Below are 25,198 nucleotides of genomic sequence, written 5' to 3' on the forward strand. Positions count from 1 at the left end.
AGCCCAGTGGCGAGGATCTGCAAGGCAGGGAAGGCCGGGAGCTTGTTAGGTCAGGGAGGCAGGGCCCTTGTGGGCTGAAAGCTGGAGGGAGTCTCAAGAGAATTCACCTGGCAGTAGGTGTGGACACAGAGCTTGAACTTCATTCTCTTGTCCCCACAGAGTTCGTTGTCCTGGGTGTGGTGGCACAGCATGCAGGCTGCAGAGACAGAGCAAGTGCCCCGGGCATGAGCAGGTCTGTGGGGCTGGGCAAGTGTCCATGCAGGATCAGCCCCAGGGCCCTGCAGAGTCTTTGCTCTGCTGGCTGAAAGGCAGAGCAGGTCAGGCGTGGCTGCCCCATCACGTGCCCAGGTCCCCACCCAGTGTGGGAGCTCCTGCCTGGGCCGGGCCTGGCCTGGTTCTTGGCTCCTCACTGACTACCCCAGAAGGCCCTGAGCCAGTGCCAGGGAGCTGTGGGGTGCTTCTGCTCTTACCTTTTTCCTTGGGGACAGTTTCTGGCCGTGCCCTCTTGGATCTAGGAGAGTTTGTTGGCAAGCGGCCGGAGCGTCTCTTGCGCTGCCCTGCTGGCATTTCTCCTCCTGACTGCTGTCTTCCAAGCCTGAGTGAAGAGAGAGATGCGTTTTAGCTGTGTCAGAGGCAGCAGAAGCCTCTGGCTTACCCCGGTGCCTGAGCAGCCTCAGGCAAGCTCGTTCTTCGCAATCTCTCTTCGACTCTGAGGGTGGTGTTGATATGCAGCCAGGTTTTGTGCCTTTGGCCTGGGTGATGATGTCACTGGGGCCACTGTGACATGGGCAGCACTGATGTGTGGTGATGGGCGATGGTGGTGCCATGCCCATCCCAAGTGGTGATGTTGCAGTAGTGGCTTCTTTGGAGGGGATGGGATTAACTTCTGCTGGGAGTAAATTTTGTATTTGTGACCAAATGAATGTGGGTGAGCCAGGGCTGTGGGAGGCATGGTTGAGCAGGGGTGGTGCGGCCTGTCGTGCTGCTGAGCCCCAGCTCTCCAGGGAGCAGGCTGGTGGCAACATCTGCTGGCAGGGGACACAGGTGGGACAGCAGATCCCCGGATGGCAGGGAGAGGCCAGAGCTGACACCAAGTCTGCTGGGTGCGGGATGGTTCCCCCGGCAAGGGAACTCCTGTGTGGGTGCGGGCAGGTCACTCCTTGGTGGGTGCCGGAGGAGCGGCTCCTCGCCGTCCACCGTGAGCACAGTCGCGGATGGATATGGATGGCGGGACCAGGGCGAAGGAGGACCCGAGGCACTGGGGCAAATGCAACTGGGTTTATTTGGGGGAAACCCGAGGGTCCAAGGAGGGAGGGAATCAGGACTACAAGTGCAGTTGAAGCGAGCCGGTGTCAGGGGTGAGCTGGTGGGCCGAAGCGGGATGGCAGGGGGTTTATAAAGGGGAAAGTGTAGGCAGGGTCGAGGTACAAATCAAGCAGTGGGTAGAGGGCTTGGAGGAGAGGACAAGGTTGGGTGATGGTGGGTGCACCTATGAGGATGTGGGGAGAGGGTGGTGTGCTTACAGAGTCCGGTGGGGGAGTGAGGAAGAGGGAATATTCCAGAAGGGAGGGAGTGGACAAGAGGTGATTGATGTTGATACGGTAGAATCCTCCCAGGGCGCCTCTGCCCCATCTTCCCTTTCCCCTCCTCCCACAGGAATGTGCTGTCAACCCTGGGGATGTAGATCCGTGTTCGTTAGAGTGAGAGAAGCTTGAAGGAAGTTTGAAGAAAATTACTGGGAAATACATATGCGTTCTCATAGTGTAAAAAAACTTTATTTTTTGTGTATGTCTATCTGTCTATGTATTTATGTATCAATGTATGGATGTATGTGTGTACCTATCTGTCTATCTATCTATCTATCTATCTATCTATCTAAACTACCTATCTATCTTTCTTTCTTTATCTATTTATATTATTTGATTATGTGTCTTTGATGGGTGAGGGTGATGGGGGTGTGGGCAGGCTGACATTTGGTGCTGCTGTGTAATTGTGGCCGGCTGTAGGGTTTTTTTGCCCGCCGTTGTTGCTGCCAGACGTGTCTCATGCGAATGGGCCCAGGCTGGGAGCGGTTGTCCATCGTGGATCCGTGGAAGATCCATGGAGGCCTGTATGGACGTTGTGGCCGTGGTGCTGGACTGTTGGCAGCCAAAGTGCCCTCAGACAGCCCCAGCGCTGCCTGTGTGGAAGTGCTGGGGCTGCTTTCATCAGCACTCTGGGCTGGCCCAGTGTCAATCCTGCGGCGTTTTGCTGGTGGGCCGTATGACACCACTGAGGCACTGTCTTTCTTTGGATAGCCACGTTTGAAGGCACACCGAGGGCAAGAGGAAGAGCTGGCGGTGTTGGCGGAACACTTGCCCTGGGAGAGCTGTGATGCTACCTGGCTGGAAGTGCTGGGCTTGCAGGTGTCAGCACTGTGGGCTGGCCCAGTGTCAATCCTGCGGCGTTTTGCGGGTGGGCCGTATGATACCGCTGAGGCACTGTCTTTCTTCGGATAGCCACGTTTGAAGGCACACCGAGGGCAAGAGGAAGAGCTGGTGGTCTTGGCCAGGCACTTGCCCTGGTAGAGCTGTGGTGCTGCCTGGTTGGGAGTGCTGGGTTTGCAGGTGTCAGCACTGTGGGCTGGCCCATCCTGGATCCTGCAGGGTTCTGCAGGAGGGCTGTGCATTGCCCCTGACTTTATTTCTTCCTCAGTGTGGCACTGCTTGAAGGCCTGCTGAGGGCTGATGGAGCAGCTGCTCTTGAGGAGCACCGTGTCCTGGGACAGAGTCAGCAGTTCTGTGCTTGAGGTTTTGGGGCCCACAAGGTCTGATTTGCCAGTGGAACCTGCAAAGAGGGGCAGGCAGAAGGAAGGTTGTCAGGACAGTCCCCAGGCTGCAGGCAGGAGAGGCCGCTGTGGTATCCCGCCCTTTCCAGGAGCCAAGCTGTGTGCCGAGGGCCCTGGTGCCAGGCCCATTGTGGTCCCTGTGTGGATTGCATAGTGCTGAAAGCTTTGTTGCCTACCAGTGTCGGTGGCAGCACAGGTGCTGCACTCCCAGGAGCAGGTGCTGTTCCCCAAAGAGGAGCAGAGTCGGTGGATGCCCTCAGCAGCGCAGGAGCTGCAGAGCCGCAGTTGCCAGGGTCTGGAGGAGGAAGGAGGTGGTGAGGACAAAGTGTCAGGGCAGGGAGTGCCTGGCAGAGCCCTTGTGCGTAATTCTACATCCCTGTGCTTGTGGGGATACAGATCCTCCTCAGATCGCTGCATTGCTGCTTTGGCAGCTTACCCGTGTGCCTGTGAGTGCTCCCTGCCTCCTGGACAAAGGCACCTTGTGGCATCGCAGCGGCCGTGCCTCTGATCTGAGGGTCCGACCTCTGGGTCACTCTGCCATGATGGGGGTCTGCCAGAGAAGGAAGGGAAAGAGCTGAGCCCACATGAGGCAGGTGGCCGCAGTCACTGCTCCTTTGCCTGTCCCATTTGCAGGGACTGGTTGGAGCTGAGGGCAAGAGGGACAGGCCAGAGGGTGGGCAGGCCTGGCAGGGCAGTCCCTAGGCGGGCACTGTGCTTGTGCCTGGTGCCTTGTGAGCTGGGAGGAGAAAAGCCAACCTCTTAGAGAGTCGTATCCCCATGGTGAGCATTTCCGTCATGAACGGCTCTTGTTTGAGGCAACGCGGGCATCGGAAGTCAATGCCAGCGTGCAGAGCCAGTCTCTGGATGCAGTGCCGGTGGAAGCGGGCGTCTTGGCACGCGGGACACGCCATGGTTATGTAGGAGATGTTGTCTTCCACCGTGTCCAGGCAGATGGTGCAGGTGTTGTCCTGGCTTGGACGTGGCCGCAGTGCCTGCTGTGGGCGGTGCTCCCAGCAGAAGGACCTGTGAGGAGGATGGAGGAGATGGGTGAGGGAAGGGTGAAGGGCAGAGCCCTTGGGCTGTGCTGGCAGTGTGGGTTCAGGAGGTGTGAGGGAGCCCCAGCCCCTGTGTGGGTTCTGTCCCTGTGTGGGGCACGTTGCTGGCAACCATGGGTTCTCGCCTTATGCATTCACTGGAATGTAAAGGGCTTGGAGAGAAATGCAGGGGTTCCGAGGGTGAGGGTGGGCAGCCCTTACCTGTAGGCCCCGAAGTACTGGGTGACACATTGTCCGTCTGGGGCACAGGGCAGGTGGAAGGTGCGGTCGCAGCCCGTCTGGCAGCAGGTGATGGTGGCCCCCATCTTGCAGCAGATGAAACAGGTCTGGAAAGAGCACAGCAGCCCCATGAATGTCAGGACTGGAGCTTTTTGGTCTGTTTGCATCTCCAGACAGTGAGTGGGATGTGGGCAGAGCCAGCTCAGAGTCCCCAGAGCCACGTGCACACGAGGCCCCTGCAAGTGCCAGGCCTGGGGCTTCTTTGCTGGGGAGCAGGAGGAGGTGGCCAAGCCTCTCCTGGTGCAAAGCTGCCTGCTCCTCCTGCCAGGTCATGCCCACCTTCTTGGCTGCTGCCCTGATGATGCGCCTGGTGTCCCCAACGAGAAAGTGTCCAGTGTCCTCGCGTGGGTAAAGCCCAGTGGCGAGGATCTGCAAGGCAGGGAAGGCCGAGAGCTTGTTAGGTCAGGGAGGCAGGGCCCTTGTGGGCTGAAAGCTGGAGGGAGTCTCAAGAGAATTCACCTGGCAGTAGGTGTGGACACAGAGCTTGAACTTCATTCTCTTGTCCCCACAGAGTTCGTTGTCCTGGGTGTGGTGGCACAGCATGCAGGCTGCAGAGACAGAGCAAGTGCCCCGGGCATGAGCAGGTCTGTGGGGCTGGGCAAGTGTCCATGCAGGATCAGCCCCAGGGCCCTGCAGAGTCTTTGCTCTGCTGGCTGAAAGGCAGAGCAGGTCAGGCGTGGCTGCCCCATCACGTGCCCAGGTCCCCACCCAGTGTGGGAGCTCTTGCCTGGGCCGGGCCTGGTTCTTGGCTCCTCACTGACTACCCCAGAAGGCCCTGAGCCAGTGCCAGGGAGCTGTGGGGTGCTTCTGCTCTTACCTTTTTCCTTGGGGACAGTTTCTGGCCGTGCCCTCTTGGATCTAGGAGAGTTTGTTGGCAAGCGGCCGGAGCGTCTCTTGCGCTGCCCTGCTGGCATTTCTCCTCCTGACTGTTGTCTTCCAAGCCTGAGTGAAGAGAGAGATGCGTTTTAGCTGTGTCAGAGGCAGCAGAAGCCTCTGGCTTACCCCGGTGCCTGAGCAGCCTCAGGCAAGCTCGTTCTTCGCAATCTCTCTTCGACTCTGAGGGTGGTGTTGATATGCAGCCAGGTTTTGTGCCTTTGGCCTGGTGATGATGTCACTGGGGCCACTGTGACATGGGCAGCACTGATGTGTGGTGATGGGCGATGGTGGTGCCATGCCCATCCCAAGTGGTGATGTTGCAGTAGTGGCTTCTTTGGAGGGGATGGGATTAACTTCTGCTGGGAGTAAATTTTGTATTTGTGACCAAATGAATGTGGGTGAGCCAGGGCTGTGGGAGGCATGGTTGAGCAGGGGTGGTGCGGCCTGTCGTGCTGCTGAGCCCCAGCTCTCCAGGGAGCAGGCTGGTGGCAACATCTGCTGGCAGGGGACACAGGTGGGACAGCAGATCCCCGGATGGCAGGGAGAGGCCAGAGCTGACACCAAGTCTGCTGGGTGCGGGATGGTTCCCCCGGCAAGGGAACTCCTGCGTGGGTGCGGGCAGGTCACTCCTTGGTGGGTGCCGGAGGAGCGGCTCCTCGCCGTCCACCGCGAGCACAGTCGCGGATGGATATGGATGGCGCGACCAGGGCGAAGGAGGACCCGAGGCACTGGGGCAAATGCAACTGGGTTTATTTGGGGGAAGCCCGAGGGTCCAAGGAGGGAGGGAATCAGGACTACAAGTGCAGTTGAAGCGAGCCGGTGTCAGGGGTGAGCTGGTGGCCCGAAGCGGGATGGCAGGGGGTTTATAAAGGGGAAAGTGTAGGCAGGGTCGAGGTACAAATCAAGCAGTGGGTAGAGGGCTCGGAGGAGAGGACAAGGTTGGGTGATGGTGGGTGCACCTATGAGGATGTGGGGAGAGGGTGGTGTGGTTACAGAGTCCGGTGGGGGAGTGAGGAAGAGGGAATATTCCAGAAGGGAGGGAGTGGACAAGAGGTGATTGATGTGGATACGGTAGAATCCTCCCAGGGCGCCTCTGCCCCATCTTCCCTTTCCCCTCCTCCCACAGGAATGTGCTGTCAACCCTGGGGACGTAGATCCGTGTTCGTTAGAGTGAGAGAAGCTTGAAGGAAGTTTGAAGAAAATTACTGGGAAATACATATGCGTTCTCATAGTGTAAAAAAACTTTATTTTTTGTGTATGTCTATCTGTCTATGTATTTATGTATCAATGTATGGATGTATGTATGTGTGTACCTATCTGTCTATCTATCTATCTATCTATCTATCTATCTATCTATCTAAACTACCTATCTATCTTTCTTTCTTTATCTATTTATATTATTTGATTATGTGTCTTTGATGGGTGAGGGTGATGGGGGTGTGGGCAGGCTGACATTTGGTGCTGCTGTGTATTTGTGGCCGGCTGTAGGGTTTTTTTGCCCGCCGTTGTTGCTGCCAGACGTGTCTCATGCGAATGGGCCCAGGCTGGGAGCGGTTGTCCATCGTGGATCCGTGGAAGATCCATGGAGGCCTGTATGGACGTTGTGGCCGTGGTGCTGGACTGTTGGCAGCCAAAGTGCCCTCAGACAGCCCCAGCGCTGCCTGTGTGGAAGTGCTGGGGCTGCTTTCATCAGCACTCTGGGCTGGCCCAGTGTCAATCCTGCGGCGTTTTGCTGGTGGGCCGTATGACACCACTGAGGCACTGTCTTTCTTCGGATAGCCACGTTTGAAGGCACACCGAGGGCAAGAGGAAGAGCTGGCGGTGTTGGCGGAACACTTGCCCTGGGAGAGCTGTGATGCTACCTGGCTGGAAGTGCTGGGCTTGCAGTTGTCAGCACTCTGGGCTGGCCCAGTGTCAATCCTGCGGCGTTTTGCGGGTGGGCCGTATGATACCGCTGAGGCACTGTCTTTCTTTGGATAGCCACGTTTGAAGGCACACCGAGGGCAAGAGGAAGAGCTGGTGGTCTTGGCCAGGCACTTGCCCTGGGAGAGCTGTGGTGCTGCCTGGTTGGGAGTGCTGGGTTTGCAGGTGTCAGCACTGTGGGCTGGCCCATCCTGGATCCTGCAGGGTTCTGCAGGAGGGCTGTGCATTGCCCCTGACTTTATTTCTTCCTCAGTGTGGCACTGCTTGAAGGCCTGCTGAGGGCTGATGGAGCAGCTGCTCTTGAGGAGCACCGTGTCCTGGGACAGAGTCAGCAGTTCTGTGCTTGAGGTTTTGGGGCCCACAAGGTCTGATTTGCCAGTGGAACCTGCAAAGAGGGGCAGGCAGAAGGAAGGTTGTCAGGACAGTCCGCAGGCTGCAGGCAGGAGAGGCCGCTGTGGTATCCCGCCCTTTCCAGGAGCCAAGCTGTGTGCCGAGGGCCCTGGTGCCAGGCCCATTGTGGTCCCTGTGTGGATTGCATAGTGCTGAAAGCTTTGTTGCCTACCAGTGTCGGTGGCAGCACAGGTGCTGCACTCCCAGGAGCAGGTGCTGTTCCCCAAAGAGGAGCAGAGTCGGTGGATGCCCTCAGCAGCGCAGGAGCTGCAGAGGCGCAGTTGCCAGGGTCTGGAGGAGCAAGGAGGTGGTGAGGACAAAGTGTCAGGGCAGGGAGTGCCTGGCAGAGCCCTTGTGCGTAATTCTACATCCCTGTGCTTGTGGGGATACAGATCCTCCTCAGATCGCTGCATTGCTGCTTTGGCAGCTTACCCGTGTGCCTGCGAGTGCTCCCTGCCTCCTGGACAAAGGCACCTTGTGGCATCGCAGCGGCCGTGCCTCTGATCTGAGGGTCCGACGTCTGGGTCACTCTGCCATGATGGGGGTCTGCCAGAGAAGGGAGGGAAAGAGCTGAGCCCACATGAGGCAGGTGGCCGCAGTCACTGCTCCTTTGCCTGTCCCATTTGCAGGGACTGGTTGGAGCTGAGGGCAAGAGGGACAGGCCAGAGGGTGGGCAGGCCTGGCAGGGCAGTCCCTAGGCGGGCACTGTGCTTGTGCCTGGTGCCTTGTGAGCTGGGAGGAGAAAAGCCAACCTCTTAGAGAGTCGGATCCCCATGGTGAGCATTTCCGTCATGAACGGCTCTTGTTTGAGGCAACGCGGGCATCGGAAGTCAATGCCAGCGTGCAGAGCCAGTCTCTGGATGCAGTGCCGGTGGAAGCGGGCATCTTGGCACGCGGGACACGCCATGGTTATGTAGGAGATGTTGTCTTCCACCGTGTCCAGGCAGATGGTGCAGGTGTTGTCCTGGCTTGGACGTGGCCGCAGTGCCTGCTGTGGGCGGTGCTCCCAGCAGAAGGACCTGTGAGGAGGATGGAGGAGATGGGTGAGGGAAGGGTGAAGGGCAGAGCCCTTGGGCTGTGCTGGCAGTGTGGGTTCAGGAGGTGTGAGGGAGCCCCAGCCCCTGTGTGGGTTCTGTCCCTGTGTGGGGCACGTTGCTGGCAACCATGGGTTCTCGCCTTATGCATTCACTGGAATGTAAAGGGCTTGGAGAGAAATGCAGGGGTTCCGAGGGTGAGGGTGGGCAGCCCTTACCTGTAGGCCCCGAAGTACTGGGTGACACATTGTCCGTCTGGGGCACAGGGCAGGTGGAAGGTGCGGTCGCAGCCCGTCTGGCAGCAGGTGATGGTGGCCCCCATCTTGCAGCAGATGAAACAGGTCTGGAAAGAGCACAGCAGCCCCATGAATGTCAGGACTGGAGCTTTTTGGTCTGTTTGCATCTCCAGACAGTGAGTGGGATGTGGGCAGAGCCAGCTCAGAGTCCCCAGAGCCACGTGCGCACGAGGCCCCTGCAAGTGCCAGGCCTGGGGCTTCTTTGCTGGGAGCAGGAGGAGGTGGCCAAGCCTCTCCTGGTGCAAAGCTGCCTGCTCCTCCTGCCAGGTCATGCCCACCTTCTTGGCTGCTGCCCTGATGATGCGCCTGGTGTCCCCAACGAGAAAGTGTCCAGTGTCCTCGCGTGGGTAAAGCCCAGTGGCGAGGATCTGCAAGGCAGGGAAGGCCGGGAGCTTGTTAGGTCAGGGAGGCAGGGCCCTTGTGGGCTGAAAGCTGGAGGGAGTCTCAAGAGAATTCACCTGGCAGTAGGTGTGGACACAGAGCTTGAACTTCATTCTCTTGTCCCCACAGAGTTCGTTGTCCTGGGTGTGGTGGCACAGCATGCAGGCTGCAGAGACAGAGCAAGTGCCCCGGGCATGAGCAGGTCTGTGGGGCTGGGCAAGTGTCCATGCAGGATCAGCCCCAGGGCCCTGCAGAGTCTTTGCTCTGCTGGCTGAAAGGCAGAGCAGGTCAGGCGTGGCTGCCCCATCACGTGCCCAGGTCCCCACCCAGTGTGGGAGCTCTTGCCTGGGCCTGGCCTGGTTCTTGGCTCCTCACTGACTACCCCAGAAGGCCCTGAGCCAGTGCCAGGGAGCTGTGGGGTGCTTCTGCTCTTACCTTTTTCCTTGGGGACAGTTTCTGGCCGTGCCCTCTTGGATCTAGGAGAGTTTGTTGGCAAGCGGCCGGAGCGTCTCTTGCGCTGCCCTGCTGGCATTTCTCCTCCTGACTGTTGTCTTCCAAGCCTGAGTGAAGAGAGAGATGCGTTTTAGCTGTGTCAGAGGCAGCAGAAGCCTCTGGCTTACCCCGGTGCCTGAGCAGCCTCAGGCAAGCTCGTTCTTCGCAATCTCTCTTCGACTCTGAGGGTGGTGTTGATATGCAGCCAGGTTTTGTGCCTTTGGCCTGGTGATGATGTCACTGGGGCCACTGTGACATGGGCAGCACTGATGTGTGGTGATGGGCGATGGTGGTGCCATGCCCATCCCAAGTGGTGATGTTGCAGTAGTGGCTTCTTTGGAGGGGATGGGATTAACTTCTGCTGGGAGTAAATTTTGTATTTGTGACCAAATGAATGTGGGTGAGCCAGGGCTGTGGGAGGCATGGTTGAGCAGGGGTGGTGCGGCCTGTCGTGCTGCTGAGCCCCAGCTCTCCAGGGAGCAGGCTGGTGGCAACATCTGCTGGCAGGGGACACAGGTGGGACAGCAGATCCCCGGATGGCAGGGAGAGGCCAGAGCTGACACCAAGTCTGCTGGGTGCGGGATGGTTCCCCCGGCAAGGGAACTCCTGTGTGGGTGCGGGCAGGTCACTCCTTGGTGGGTGCCGGAGGAGCGGCTCCTCGCCGTCCACCGTGAGCACAGTCGCGGATGGATATGGATGGCGCGACCAGGGCGAAGGAGGACCCGAGGCACTGGGGCAAATGCAACTGGGTTTATTTGGGGGAAGCCCGAGGGTCCAAGGAGGGAGGGAATCAGGACTACAAGTGCAGTTGAAGCGAGCCGGTGTCAGGGGTGAGCTGGTGGCCCGAAGCGGGATGGCAGGGGGTTTATAAAGGGGAAAGTGTAGGCAGGGTCGAGGTACAAATCAAGCAGTGGGTAGAGGGCTCGGAGGAGAGGACAAGGTTGGGTGATGGTGGGTGCACCTATGAGGATGTGGGGAGAGGGTGGTGTGCTTACAGAGTCCGGTGGAGGAGTGAGGAAGAGGGAATATTCCAGAAGGGAGGGAGTGGACAAGAGGTGATTGATGTTGATACGGTAGAATCCTCCCAGGGCGCCTCTGCCCCATCTTCCCTTTCCCCTCCTCCCACAGGAATGTGCTGTCAACCCTGGGGACGTAGATCCGTGTTCGTTAGAGTGAGAGAAGCTTGAAGGAAGTTTGAAGAAAATTACTGGGAAATACATATGCGTTCTCATAGTGTAAAAAAACTTTATTTTTTGTGTATGTCTATCTGTCTATGTATTTATGTATCAATGTATGGATGTATGTATGTGTGTACCTATCTGTCTATCTATCTATCTATCTATCTATCTATCTATCTATCTAAACTACCTATCTATCTTTCTTTCTTTATCTATTTATATTATTTGATTATGTGTCTTTGATGGGTGAGGGTGATGGGGGTGTGGGCAGGCTGACATTTGGTGCTGCTGTGTATTTGTGGCCGGCTGTAGGGTTTTTTTGCCCGCCGTTGTTGCTGCCAGACGTGTCTCATGCGAATGGGCCCAGGCTGGGAGCGGTTGTCCATCGTGGATCCGTGGAAGATCCATGGAGGCCTGTATGGACGTTGTGGCCGTGGTGCTGGACTGTTGGCAGCCAAAGTGCCCTCAGACAGCCCCAGCGCTGCCTGTGTGGAAGTGCTGGGGCTGCTTTCATCAGCACTCTGGGCTGGCCCAGTGTCAATCCTGCGCCGTTTTGCTGGTGGGCCGTATGACACCACTGAGGCACTGTCTTTCTTCGGATAGCCACGTTTGAAGGCACACCGAGGGCAAGAGGAAGAGCTGGCGGTGTTGGTGGAACACTTGCCCTGGGAGAGCTGTGATGCTACCTGGCTGGAAGTGCTGGGCTTGCAGGTGTCAGCACTGTGGGCTGGCCCAGTGTCAATCCTGCGGCGTTTTGCGGGTGGGCCGTATGATACCGCTGAGGCACTGTCTTTCTTCGGATAGCCACGTTTGAAGGCACACCGAGGGCAAGAGGAAGAGCTGGTGGTCTTGGCCAGGCACTTGCCCTGGGAGAGCTGTGGTGCTGCCTGGTTGGGAGTGCTGGGTTTGCAGGTGTCAGCACTGTGGGCTGGCCCATCCTGGATCCTGCAGGGTTCTGCAGGAGGGCTGTGCATTGCCCCTGACTTTATTTCTTCCTCAGTGTGGCACTGCTTGAAGGCCTGCTGAGGGCTGATGGAGCAGCTGCTCTTGAGGAGCACCGTGTCCTGGGACAGAGTCAGCAGTTCTGTGCTTGAGGTTTTGGGGCCCACAAGGTCTGATTTGCCAGTGGAACCTGCAAAGAGGGGCAGGCAGAAGGAAGGTTGTCAGGACAGTCCCCAGGCTGCAGGCAGGAGAGGCCGCTGTGGTATCCCGCCCTTTCCAGGAGCCAAGCTGTGTGCCGAGGGCCCTGGTGCCAGGCCCATTGTGGTCCCTGTGTGGATTGCATAGTGCTGAAAGCTTTGTTGCCTACCAGTGTCGGTGGCAGCACAGGTGCTGCACTCCCAGGAGCAGGTGCTGTTCCCCAAAGAGGAGCAGAGTCGGTGGATGCCCTCAGCAGCGCAGGAGCTGCAGAGCCGCAGTTGCCAGGGTCTGGAGGAGCAAGGAGGTGGTGAGGACAAAGTGTCAGGGCAGGGAGTGCCTGGCAGAGCCCTTGTGCGTAATTCTACATCCCTGTGCTTGTGGGGATACAGATCCTCCTCAGATCGCTGCATTGCTGCTTTGGCAGCTTACCCGTGTGCCTGCGAGTGCTCCCTGCCTCCTGGACAAAGGCACGTTGTGGCATCGCAGCGGCCGTGCCTCTGATCTGAGGGTCCGACGTCTGGGTCACTCTGCCATGATGGGGGTCTGCCAGAGAAGGAAGGGAAAGAGCTGAGCCCACATGAGGCAGGTGGCCGCAGTCACTGCTCCTTTGCCTGTCCCATTTGCAGGGACTGGTTGGAGCTGAGGGCAAGAGGGACAGGCCAGAGGGTGGGCAGGCCTGGCAGGGCAGTCCCTAGGCGGGCACTGTGCTTGTGCCTGGTGCCTTGTGAGCTGGGAGGAGAAAAGCCAACCTCTTAGAGAGTCGGATCCCCATGGTGAGCATTTCCGTCATGAACGGCTCTTGTTTGAGGCAACGCGGGCATCGGAAGTCAATGCCAGCGTGCAGAGCCAGTCTCTGGATGCAGTGCCGGTGGAAGCGGGCGTCTTGGCACGCGGGACATGCCATGGTTATGTAGGAGATGTTGTCTTCCACCGTGTCCAGGCAGATGGTGCAGGTGTTGTCCTGGCTTGGACGTGGCCGCAGTGCCTGCTGTGGGCGGTGCTCCCAGCAGAAGGACCTGTGAGGAGGATGGAGGAGATGGGTGAGGGAAGGGTGAAGGGCAGAGCCCTTGGGCTGTGCTGGCAGTGTGGGTTCAGGAGGTGTGAGGGAGCCCCAGCCCCTGTGTGGGTTCTGTCCCTGTGTGGGGCACGTTGCTGGCAACCATGGGTTCTCGCCTTATGCATTCACTGGAATGTAAAGGGCTTGGAGAGAAATGCAGGGGTTCCGAGGGTGAGGGTGGGCAGCCCTTACCTGTAGGCCCCGAAGTACTGGGTGACACATTGTCCGTCTGGGGCACAGGGCAGGTGGAAGGTGCGGTCGCAGGCCGTCTGGCAGCAGGTGATGGTGGCCCCCATCTTGCAGCAGATGAAACAGCTCTGGAAAGAGCACAGCAGCCCCATGAATGTCAGGACTGGAGCTTTTTGGTCTGTTTGCATCTCCAGACAGTGAGTGGGATGTGGGCAGAGCCAGGTCAGAGTCCCCAGAGCCACGTGCGCACGAGGCCCCTGCAAGAGCCAGGCCTGGGGCTTCTTTGCTGGGGAGCAGGAGGAGGTGGCCAAGCCTCTCCTGGTGCAAAGCTGCCTGCTCCTCCTGCCAGGTCATGCCCACCTTCTTGGCTGCTGCCCTGATGATGCGCCTGGTGTCCCCAACGAGAAAGTGTCCAGTGTCCTCGCGTGGGTAAAGTCCAGTGGCGAGGATCTGCAAGGCAGGGAAGGCCGGGAGCTTGTTAGGTCAGGGAGGCAGGGCCCTTGTGGGCTGAAAGCTGGAGGGAGTCTCAAGAGAATTCACCTGGCAGTAGGTGTGGACACAGAGCTTGAACTTCATTCTCTTGTCCCCACAGAGTTCGTTGTCCTGGGTGTGGTGGCACAGCATGCAGGCTGCAGAGACAGAGCAAGTGCCCCGGGCATGAGCAGGTCTGTGGGGCTGGGCAAGTGTCCATGCAGGATCAGCCCCAGGGCCCTGCAGAGTCTTTGCTCTGCTGGCTGAAAGGCAGAGCAGGTCAGGCGTGGCTGCCCCATCACATGCCCAGGTCCCCACCCAGTGTGGGAGCTCTTGCCTGGGCCGGGCCTGGTTCTTGGCTCCTCACTGACTACCCCAGAAGGCCCTGAGCCAGTGCCAGGGAGCTGTGGGGTGCTTCTGCTCTTACCTTTTTCCTTGGGGACAGTTTCTGGCCGTGCCCTCTTGGATCTAGGAGAGTTTGTTGGCAAGCGGCCGGAGCGTCTCTTGCGCTGCCCTGCTGGCATTTCTCCTCCTGACTGTTGTCTTCCAAGCCTGAGTGAAGAGAGAGATGCGTTTTAGCTGTGTCAGAGGCAGCAGAAGCCTCTGGCTTACCCCGGTGCCTGAGCAGCCTCAGGCAAGCTCGTTCTTCGCAATCTCTCTTCGACTCTGAGGGTGGTGTTGATATGCAGCCAGGTTTTGTGCCTTTGGCCTGGGTGATGATGTCACTGGGGCCACTGTGACATGGGCAGCACTGATGTGTGGTGATGGGCGATGGTGGTGCCATGCCCATCCCAAGTGGTGATGTTGCAGTAGTGGCTTCTTTGGAGGGGATGGGATTAACTTCTGCTGGGAGTAAATTTTGTATTTGTGACCAAATGAATGTGGGTGAGCCAGGGCTGTGGGAGGCATGGTTGAGCAGGGGTGGTGCGGCCTGTCGTGCTGCTGAGCCCCAGCTCTCCAGGGAGCAGGCTGGTGGCAACATCTGCTGGCAGGGGACACAGGTGGGACAGCTGATCCCCGGATGGCTGGGAGAGGCCAGAGCTGACACCAAGTCTGCTGGGTGCGGGATGGTTCCCCCGGCAAGGGAACTCCTGCGTGGGTGCGGGCAGGTCACTCCTTGGTGGGTGCCGGAGGAGCGGCTCCTCGCCGTCCACCGTGAGCACAGTCGCGGATGGATATGGATGGCGCGACCAGGGCGAAGGAGGACCCGAGGCACTGGGGCAAATGCAACTGGGTTTATTTGGGGGAAGCCCGAGGGTCCAAGGAGGGAGGGAATCAGGACTACAAGTGCAGTTGAAGCGAGCCGGTGTCAGGGGTGAGCTGGTGGCCCGAAGCGGGATGGCAGGGGGTTTATAAAGGGGAAAGTGTAGGCAGGGTCGAGGTACAAATCAAGCAGTGGGTAGAGGGCTCGGAGGAGAGGACAAGGTTGGGTGATGGTGGGTGCACCTATGAGGATGTGGGGAGAGGGTGGTGTGGTTACAGAGTCCGGTGGGGGAGTGAGGAAGAGGGAATATTCCAGAAGGGAGGGAGTGGACAAGAGGTGATTGATGTTGATACGGTAGAATCCTCCCAGGGCGCCTCTGCCCCATCTTCCCTTTCCCCTCCTCCCACAGGAATGTGCTGTCAACCCTGGGGACGTAGATCCGTGTTCGTTAGAGTGAGAGAAGCTTGAAGGAAGTTTGAAGAAAATTACTGGGAAATACATATGCGTTCTCATAGTGTAAAAAAACTTTATTTTTTGTGTATGTCTATCTGTCTATGTATTTATGTATCAATGTATGGATGTATGTATGTGTGTACCTATCTGTCTATCTATCTATCTATCTATCTATCTATCTATCTATCTATCTAAACTACCTATCTATCTTTCTTTCTTTATCTATTTATATTATTTGATTATGTGTCTTTGATGGGTGAGGGTGATGGGGGTGTGGGCAGGCTGACATTTGGTGCTGCTGTGTAATTGTGGCCGGCTGTAGGGTTTTTTTGCCCGCCGTTGTTGCTGCCAGACGTGTCTCATGCGAATGGGCCCAGGCTGGGAGCGGTTGTCCATCGTGGATCCGTGGAAGATCCATGGAGGCCTGTATGGACGTTGTGGCCGTGGTGCTGGACTGTTGGCAGCCAAAGTGCCCTCAGACAGCCCCAGCGCTGCCTGTGTGGAAGTGCTGGGGCTGCTTTCATCAGCACTCTGGGCTGGCCCAGTGTCAATCCTGCGGCGTTTTGCTGGTGGGCCGTATGACACCACTGAGGCACTGTCTTTCTTCGGATAGCCACGTTTGAAGGCACACCGAGGGCAAGAGGAAGAGCTGGCGGTGTTGGTGGAACACTTGCCCTGGGAGAGCTGTGATGCTACCTGGCTGGAAGTGCTGGGCTTGCAGGTGTCAGCACTCTGGGCTGGCCCAGTGTCAATCCTGCGGCGTTTTGCGGGTGGGCCGTATGATACCGCTGAGGCACTGTCTTTCTTCGGATAGCCACGTTTGAAGGCACACCGAGGGCAAGAGGAAGAGCTGGTGGTCTTGGCCAGGCACTTGCCCTGGGAGAGCTGTGGTGCTGCCTGGTTGGGAGTGCTGGGTTTGCAGGTGTCAGCACTGTGGGCTGGCCCATCCTGGATCCTGCAGGGTTCTGCAGGAGGGCTGTGCATTGCCCCTGACTTTATTTCTTCCTCAGTGTGGCACTGCTTGAAGGCCTGCTGAGGGCTGATGGAGCAGCTGCTCTTGAGGAGCACCGTGTCCTGGGACAGAGTCAGCAGTTCTGTGCTTGAGGTTTTGGGGCCCACAAGGTCTGATTTGCCAGTGGAACCTGCAAAGAGGGGCAGGCAGAAGGAAGGTTGTCAGGACAGTCCGCAGGCTGCAGGCAGGAGAGGCCGCTGTGGTATCCCGCCCTTTCCAGGAGCCAAGCTGTGTGCCGAGGGCCCTGGTGCCAGGCCCATTGTGGTCCCTGTGTGGATTGCATAGTGCTGAAAGCTTTGTTGCCTACCAGTGTCGGTGGCAGCACAGGTGCTGCACTCCCAGGAGCAGGTGCTGTTCCCCAAAGAGGAGCAGAGTCGGTGGATGCCCTCAGCAGCGCAGGAGCTGCAGAGGCGCAGTTGCCAGGGTCTGGAGGAGCAAGGAGGTGGTGAGGACAAAGTGTCAGGGCAGGGAGTGCCTGGCAGAGCCCTTGTGCGTAATTCTACATCCCTGTGCTTGTGGGGATACAGATCCTCCTCAGATCGCTGCATTGCTGCTTTGGCAGCTTACCCGTGTGCCTGCGAGTGCTCCCTGCCTCCTGGACAAAGGCACGTTGTGGCATCGCAGCGGCCGTGCCTCTGATCTGAGGGTCCGACGTCTGGGTCACTCTGCCATGATGGGGGTCTGCCAGAGAAGGAAGGGAAAGAGCTGAGCCCACATGAGGCAGGTGGCCGCAGTCACTGCTCCTTTGCCTGTCCCATTTGCAGGGACTGGTTGGAGCTGAGGGCAAGAGGGACAGGCCAGAGGGTGGGCAGGCCTGGCAGGGCAGTCCCTAGGCGGGCACTGTGCTTGTGCCTGGTGCCTTGTGAGCTGGGAGGAGAAAAGCCAACCTCTTAGAGAGTCGGATCCCCATGGTGAGCATTTCCGTCATGAACGGCTCTTGTTTGAGGCAACGCGGGCATCGGAAGTCAATGCCAGCGTGCAGAGCCAGTCTCTGGATGCAGTGCCGGTGGAAGCGGGCGTCTTGGCACGCGGGACACGCCATGGTTATGTAGGAGATGTTGTCTTCCACCGTGTCCAGGCAGATGGTGCAGGTGTTGTCCTGGCTTGGACGTGGCCGCAGTGCCTGCTGTGGGCGGTGCTCCCAGCAGAAGGACCTGTGAGGAGGATGGAGGAGATGGGTGAGGGAAGGGTGAAGGGCAGAGCCCTTGGGCTGTGCTGGCAGTGTGGGTTCAGGAGGTGTGAGGGAGCCCCAGCCCCTGTGTGGGTTCTGTCCCTGTGTGGGGCACGTTGCTGGCAACCATGGGTTCTCGCCTTATGCATTCACTGGAATGTAAAGGGCTTGGAGAGAAATGCAGGGGTTCCGAGGGTGAGGGTGGGCAGCCCTTACCTGTAGGCCCCGAAGTACTGGGTGACACATTGTCCGTCTGGGGCACAGGGCAGGTGGAAGGTGCGGTCGCAGGCCGTCTGGCAGCAGGTGATGGTGGCCCCCATCTTGCAGCAGATGAAACAGGTCTGGAAAGAGCACAGCAGCCCCATGAATGTCAGGACTGGAGCTTTTTGGTCTGTTTGCATCTCCAGACAGTGAGTGGGATGTGGGCAGAGCCAGCTCAGAGTCCCCAGAGCCACGTGCGCACGAGGCCCCTGCAAGTGCCAGGCCTGGGGCTTCTTTGCTGGGGAGCAGGAGGAGGTGGCCAAGCCTCTCCTGGTGCAAAGCTGCCTGCTCCTCCTGCCAGGTCATGCCCACCTTCTTGGCTGCTGCCCTGATGATGCGCCTGGTGTCCCCAACGAGAAAGTGTCCAGTGTCCTCGCGTGGGTAAAGCCCAGTGGCGAGGATCTGCAAGGCAGGGAAGGCCGGGAGCTTGTTAGGTCAGGGAGGCAGGGCCCTTGTGGGCTGAAAGCTGGAGGGAGTCTCAAGAGAATTCACCTGGCAGTAGGTGTGGACACAGAGCTTGAACTTCATTCTCTTGTCCCCACAGAGTTCGTTGTCCTGGGTGTGGTGGCACAGCATGCAGGCTGCAGAGACAGAGCAAGTGCCCCGGGCATGAGCAGGTCTGTGGGGCTGGGCAAGTGTCCATGCAGGATCAGCCCCAGGGCCCTGCAGAGTCTTTGCTCTGCTGGCTGAAAGGCAGAGCAGGTCAGGCGTGGCTGCCCCATCACGTGCCCAGGTCCCCACCCAGTGTGGGAGCTCCTGCCTGGGCCGGGCCTGGCCTGGTTCTTGGCTCCTCACTGACTACCCCAGAAGGCCCTGAGCCAGTGCCAGGGAGCTGTGGGGTGCTTCTGCTCTTACCTTTTTCCTTGGGGACAGTTTCTGGCCGTGCCCTCTTGGATCTAGGAGAGTTTGTTGGCAAGCGGCCGGAGCGTCTCTTGCGCTGCCCTGCTGGCATTTCTCCTCCTGACTGCTGTCTTCCAAGCCTGAGTGAAGAGAGAGATGCGTTTTAGCTGTGTCAGAGGCAGCAGAAGCCTCTGGCTTACCCCGGTGCCTGAGCAGCCTCAGGCAAGCTCGTTCTTCGCAATCTCTCTTCGACTCTGAGGGTGGTGTTGATATGCAGCCAGGTTTTGTGCCTTTGGCCTGGGTGATGATGTCACTGGGGCCACTGTGACATGGGCAGCACTGATGTGTGGTGATGGGCGATGGTGGTGCCATGCCCATCCCAAGTGGTGATGTTGCAGTAGTGGCTTCTTTGGAGGGGATGGGATTAACTTCTGCTGGGAGTAAATTTTGTATTTGTGACCAAATGAATGTGGGTGAGCCAGGGCTGTGGGAGGCATGGTTGAGCAGGGGTGGTGCGGCCTGTCGTGCTGCTGAGCCCCAGCTCTCCAGGGAGCAGGCTGGTGGCAACATCTGCTGGCAGGGGACACAGGTGGGACAGCAGATCCCCGGATGGCAGGGAGAGGCCAGAGCTGACACCAAGTCTGCTGGGTGCGGGATGGTTCCCCCGGCAAGGGAACTCCTGTGTGGGTGCGGGCAGGTCACTCCTTGGTGGGTGCCGGAGGAGCGGCTCCTCGCCGTCCACCGTGAGCACAGTCGCGGATGGATATGGATGGCGCGACCAGGGCGAAGGAGGACCCGAGGCACTGGGGCAAATGCAACTGGGTTTATTTGGGGGAAACCCGAGGGTCCAAGGAGGGAGGGAATCAGGACTACAAGTGCAGTTGAAGCGAGCCGGTGTCAGGGGTGAGCTGGTGGGCCGAAGCGGGATGGCAGGGGGTTTATAAAGGGGAAAGTGTAGGCAGGGTCGAGGTACAAATCAAGCAGTGGGTAGAGGGCTTGGAGGAGAGGACAAGGTTGGGTGATGGTGGGTGCACCTATGAGGATGTGGGGAGAGGGTGGTGTGCTTACAGAGTCCGGTGGGGGAGTGAGGAAGAGGGAATATTCCAGAAGGGAGGGAGTGGACAAGAGGTGATTGATGTTGATACGGTAGAATCCTCCCAGGGCGCCTCTGCCCCATCTTCCCTTTCCCCTCCTCCCACAGGAATGTGCTGTCAACCCTGGGGATGTAGATCCGTGTTCGTTAGAGTGAGAGAAGCTTGAAGGAAGTTTGAAGAAAATTACTGGGAAATACATATGCGTTCTCATAGTGTAAAAAAACTTTATTTTTTGTGTATGTCTATCTGTCTATGTATTTATGTATCAATGTATGGATGTATGTGTGTACCTATCTGTCTATCTATCTATCTATCTATCTATCTATCTATCTATCTAAACTACCTATCTATCTTTCTTTCTTTATCTATTTATATTATTTGATTATGTGTCTTTGATGGGTGAGGGTGATGGGGGTGTGGGCAGGCTGACATTTGGTGCTGCTGTGTATTTGTGGCCGGCTGTAGGGTTTTTTTGCCCGCCGTTGTTGCTGCCAGACGTGTCTCATGCGAATGGGCCCAGGCTGGGAGCGGTTGTCCATCGTGGATCCGTGGAAGATCCATGGAGGCCTGTATGGACGTTGTGGCCGTGGTGCTGGACTGTTGGCAGCCAAAGTGCCCTCAGACAGCCCCAGCGCTGCCTGTGTGGAAGTGCTGGGGCTGCTTTCATCAGCACTCTGGGCTGGCCCAGTGTCAATCCTGCGGCGTTTTGCTGGTGGGCCGTATGACACCACTGAGGCACTGTCTTTCTTTGGATAGCCACGTTTGAAGGCACACCGAGGGCAAGAGGAAGAGCTGGCGGTGTTGGCGGAACACTTGCCCTGGGAGAGCTGTGATGCTACCTGGCTGGAAGTGCTGGGCTTGCAGGTGTCAGCACTGTGGGCTGGCCCAGTGTCAATCCTGCGGCGTTTTGCGGGTGGGCCGTATGATACCGCTGAGGCACTGTCTTTCTTCGGATAGCCACGTTTGAAGGCACACCGAGGGCAAGAGGAAGAGCTGGTGGTCTTGGCCAGGCACTTGCCCTGGGAGAGCTGTGGTGCTGCCTGGTTGGGAGTGCTGGGTTTGCAGGTGTCAGCACTGTGGGCTGGCCCATCCTGGATCCTGCAGGGTTCTGCAGGAGGGCTGTGCATTGCCCCTGACTTTATTTCTTCCTCAGTGTGGCACTGCTTGAAGGCCTGCTGAGGGCTGATGGAGCAGCTGCTCTTGAGGAGCACCGTGTCCTGGGACAGAGTCAGCAGTTCTGTGCTTGAGGTTTTGGGGCCCACAAGGTCTGATTTGCCAGTGGAACCTGCAAAGAGGGGCAGGCAGAAGGAAGGTTGTCAGGACAGTCCCCAGGCTGCAGGCAGGAGAGGCCGCTGTGGTATCCCGCCCTTTCCAGGAGCCAAGCTGTGTGCCGAGGGCCCTGGTGCCAGGCCCATTGTGGTCCCTGTGTGGATTGCATAGTGCTGAAAGCTTTGTTGCCTACCAGTGTCGGTGGCAGCACAGGTGCTGCACTCCCAGGAGCAGGTGCTGTTCCCCAAAGAGGAGCAGAGTCGGTGGATGCCCTCAGCAGCGCAGGAGCTGCAGAGCCGCAGTTGCCAGGGTCTGGAGGAGGAAGGAGGTGGTGAGGACAAAGTGTCAGGGCAGGGAGTGCCTGGCAGAGCCCTTGTGCGTAATTCTACATCCCTGTGCTTGTGGGGATACAGATCCTCCTCAGATCGCTGCATTGCTGCTTTGGCAGCTTACCCGTGTGCCTGCGAGTGCTCCCTGCCTCCTGGACAAAGGCACCTTGTGGCATCGCAGCGGCCGTGCCTCTGATCTGAGGGTCCGACGTCTGGGTCACTCTGCCATGATGGGGGTCTGCCAGAGAAGGAAGGGAAAGAGCTGAGCCCACATGAGGCAGGTGGCCGCAGTCACTGCTCCTTTGCCTGTCCCATTTGCAGGGACTGGTTGGAGCTGAGGGCAAGAGGGACAGGCCAGAGGGTGGGCAGGCCTGGCAGGGCAGTCCCTAGGCGGGCACTGTGCTTGTGCCTGGTGCCTTGTGAGCTGGGAGGAGAAAAGCCAACCTCTTAGAGAGTCGTATCCCCATGGTGAGCATTTCCGTCATGAACGGCTCTTGTTTGAGGCAACGCGGGCATCGGAAGTCAATGCCAGCGTGCAGAGCCAGTCTCTGGATGCAGTGCCGGTGGAAGCGGGCGTCTTGGCACGCGGGACACGCCATGGTTATGTAGGAGATGTTGTCTTCCACCGTGTCCAGGCAGATGGTGCAGGTGTTGTCCTGGCTTGGACGTGGCCGCAGTGCCTGCTGTGGGCGGTGCTCCCAGCAGAAGGACCTGTGAGGAGGATGGAGGAGATGGGTGAGGGAAGGGTGAAGGGCAGAGCCCTTGGGCTGTGCTGGCAGTGTGGGTTCAGGAGGTGTGAGGGAGCCCCAGCCCCTGTGTGGGTTCTGTCCCTGTGTGGGGCACGTTGCTGGCAACCATGGGTTCTCGCCTTATGCATTCACTGGAATGTAAAGGGCTTGGAGAGAAATGCAGGGGTTCCGAGGGTGAGGGTGGGCAGCCCTTACCTGTAGGCCCCGAAGTACTGGGTGACACATTGTCCGTCTGGGGCACAGGGCAGGTGGAAGGTGCGGTCGCAGCCCGTCTGGCAGCAGGTGATGGTGGCCCCCATCTTGCAGCAGATGAAACAGGTCTGGAAAGAGCACAGCAGCCCCATGAATGTCAGGACTGGAGCTTTTTGGTCTGTTTGCATCTCCAGACAGTGAGTGGGATGTGGGCAGAGCCAGCTCAGAGTCCCCAGAGCCACGTGCACACGAGGCCCCTGCAAGTGCCAGGCCTGGGGCTTCTTTGCTGGGGAGCAGGAGGAGGTGGCCAAGCCTCTCCTGGTGCAAAGCTGCCTGCTCCTCCTGCCAGGTCATGCCCACCTTCTTGGCTGCTGCCCTGATGATGCGCCTGGTGTCCCCAACGAGAAAGTGTCCAGTGTCCTCGCGTGGGTAAAGCCCAGTGGCGAGGATCTGCAAGGCAGGGAAGGCCGAGAGCTTGTTAGGTCAGGGAGGCAGGGCCCTTGTGGGCTGAAAGCTGGAGGGAGTCTCAAGAGAATTCACCTGGCAGTAGGTGTGGACACAGAGCTTGAACTTCATTCTCTTGTCCCCACAGAGTTCGTTGTCCTGGGTGTGGTGGCACAGCATGCAGGCTGCAGAGACAGAGCAAGTGCCCCGGGCATGAGCAGGTCTGTGGGGCTGGGCAAGTGTCCATGCAGGATCAGCCCCAGGGCCCTGCAGAGTCTTTGCTCTGCTGGCTGAAAGGCAGAGCAGGTCAGGCGTGGCTGCCCCATCACGTGCCCAGGTCCCCACCCAGTGTGGGAGCTCTTGCCTGGGCCGGGCCTGGCCTGGTTCTTGGCTCCTCACTGACTACCCCAGAAGGCCCTGAGCCAGTGCCAGGGAGCTGTGGGGTGCTTCTGCTCTTACCTTTTTCCTTGGGGACAGTTTCTGGCCGTGCCCTCTTGGATCTAGGAGAGTTTGTTGGCAAGCGGCCGGAGCGTCTCTTGCGCTGCCCTGCTGGCATTTCTCCTCCTGACTGTTGTCTTCCAAGCCTGAGTGAAGAGAGAGATGCGTTTTAGCTGTGTCAGAGGCAGCAGAAGCCTCTGGCTTACCCCGGTGCCTGAGCAGCCTCAGGCAAGCTCGTTCTTCGCAATCTCTCTTCGACTCTGAGGGTGGTGTTGATATGCAGCCAGGTTTTGTGCCTTTGGCCTGGTGATGATGTCACTGGGGCCACTGTGACATGGGCAGCACTGATGTGTGGTGATGGGCGATGGTGGTGCCATGCCCATCCCAAGTGGTGATGTTGCAGTAGTGGCTTCTTTGGAGGGGATGGGATTAACTTCTGCTGGGAGTAAATTTTGTATTTGTGACCAAATGAATGTGGGTGAGCCAGGGCTGTGGGAGGCATGGTTGAGCAGGGGTGGTGCGGCCTGTCGTGCTGCTGAGCCCCAGCTCTCCAGGGAGCAGGCTGGTGGCAACATCTGCTGGCAGGGGACACAGGTGGGACAGCAGATCCCCGGATGGCAGGGAGAGGCCAGAGCTGACACCAAGTCTGCTGGGTGCGGGATGGTTCCCCCGGCAAGGGAACTCCTGCGTGGGTGCGGGCAGGTCACTCCTTGGTGGGTGCCGGAGGAGCGGCTCCTCGCCGTCCACCGTGAGCACAGTCGCGGATGGATATGGATGGCGGGACCAGGGCGAAGGAGGACCCGAGGCACTGGGGCAAATGCAACTGGGTTTATTTGGGGGAAGCCCGAGGGTCCAAGGAGGGAGGGAATCAGGACTACAAGTGCAGTTGAAGCGAGCCGGTGTCAGGGGTGAGCTGGTGGCCCAAAGCGGGATGGCAGGGGGTTTATAAAGGGGAAAGTGTAGGCAGGGTCGAGGTACAAATCAAGCAGTGGGTAGAGGGCTCGGAGGAGAGGACAAGGTTGGGTGATGGTGGGTGCACCTATGAGGATGTGGGGAGAGGGTGGTGTGGTTACAGAGTCCGGTGGGGGAGTGAGGAAGAGGGAATATTCCAGAAGGGAGGGAGTGGACAAGAGGTGATTGATGTGGATACGGTAGAATCCTCCCAGGGCGCCTCTGCCCCATCTTCCCTTTCCCCTCCTCCCACAGGAATGTGCTGTCAACCCTGGGGACGTAGATCCGTGTTCGTTAGAGTGAGAGAAGCTTGAAGGAAGTTTGAAGAAAATTACTGGGAAATACATATGCGTTCTCATAGTGTAAAAAAACTTTATTTTTTGTGTATGTCTATCTGTCTATGTATTTATGTATCAATGTATGGATGTATGTATGTGTGTACCTATCTGTCTATCTATCTATCTATCTATCTATCTATCTATCTAAACTACCTATCTATCTTTCTTTCTTTATCTATTTATATTATTTGATTATGTGTCTTTGATGGGTGAGGGTGATGGGGGTGTGGGCAGGCTGACATTTGGTGCTGCTGTGTATTTGTGGCCGGCTGTAGGGTTTTTTTGCCCGCCGTTGTTGCTGCCAGACGTGTCTCATGCGAATGGGCCCAGGCTGGGAGCGGTTGTCCATCGTGGATCCGTGGAAGATCCATGGAGGCCTGTATGGACGTTGTGGCCGTGGTGCTGGACTGTTGGCAGCCAAAGTGCCCTCAGACAGCCCCAGCGCTGCCTGTGTGGAAGTGCTGGGGCTGCTTTCATCAGCACTCTGGGCTGGCCCAGTGTCAATCCTGCGGCGTTTTGCTGGTGGGCCGTATGACACCACTGAGGCACTGTCTTTCTTCGGATAGCCACGTTTGAAGGCACACCGAGGGCAAGAGGAAGAGCTGGCGGTGTTGGTGGAACACTTGCCCTGGGAGAGCTGTGATGCTACCTGGCTGGAAGTGCTGGGCTTGCAGGTGTCAGCACTGTGGGCTGGCCCAGTGTCAATCCTGCGGCGTTTTGCGGGTGGGCCGTATGATACCGCTGAGGCACTGTCTTTCTTCGGATAGCCACGTTTGAAGGCACACCGAGGGCAAGAGGAAGAGCTGGTGGTCTTGGCCAGGCACTTGCCCTGGGAGAGCTGTGGTGCTGCCTGGTTGGGAGTGCT

The 25,198-nt window shown here is 58.3% G+C and overlaps 2 protein-coding genes across 2 annotated transcripts; both read right to left on the minus strand.

The window, feature by feature from the left end:
- Positions 1–1,352: 1,352 nt before the first annotated feature.
- Positions 1,353–13,305, minus strand: LOC128937513 (uncharacterized). Its single transcript, XM_054277249.1, is given in 10 exon segments — positions 1,353–1,489; positions 3,264–3,377; positions 4,979–5,103; positions 7,783–7,896; positions 8,103–8,338; positions 11,740–11,964; positions 11,967–12,159; positions 12,301–12,414; positions 12,621–12,887; positions 13,121–13,305. Coding segments are annotated over 10 exon segments (1,710 nt in total).
- Positions 13,306–14,698: 1,393 nt separating this feature from the next.
- On the minus strand, positions 14,699–21,820 carry LOC128937515 (uncharacterized). Its single transcript, XM_054277251.1, is given in 9 exon segments — positions 14,699–14,803; positions 16,264–16,488; positions 16,491–16,683; positions 16,825–16,938; positions 17,145–17,411; positions 17,645–17,808; positions 18,576–18,669; positions 21,346–21,459; positions 21,666–21,820. Coding segments are annotated over 9 exon segments (1,431 nt in total).
- Between the last annotated feature and the right edge of the window lie 3,378 nt (positions 21,821–25,198).

This window comes from Melozone crissalis, unplaced genomic scaffold, assembly GCF_028551555.1.
Source record: "Melozone crissalis strain CALT ecotype California unplaced genomic scaffold, PUWL_Pcris_2 ptg000019l_1, whole genome shotgun sequence".
Classification (NCBI taxonomy): Eukaryota; Metazoa; Chordata; class Aves; order Passeriformes; family Passerellidae; genus Melozone; species Melozone crissalis.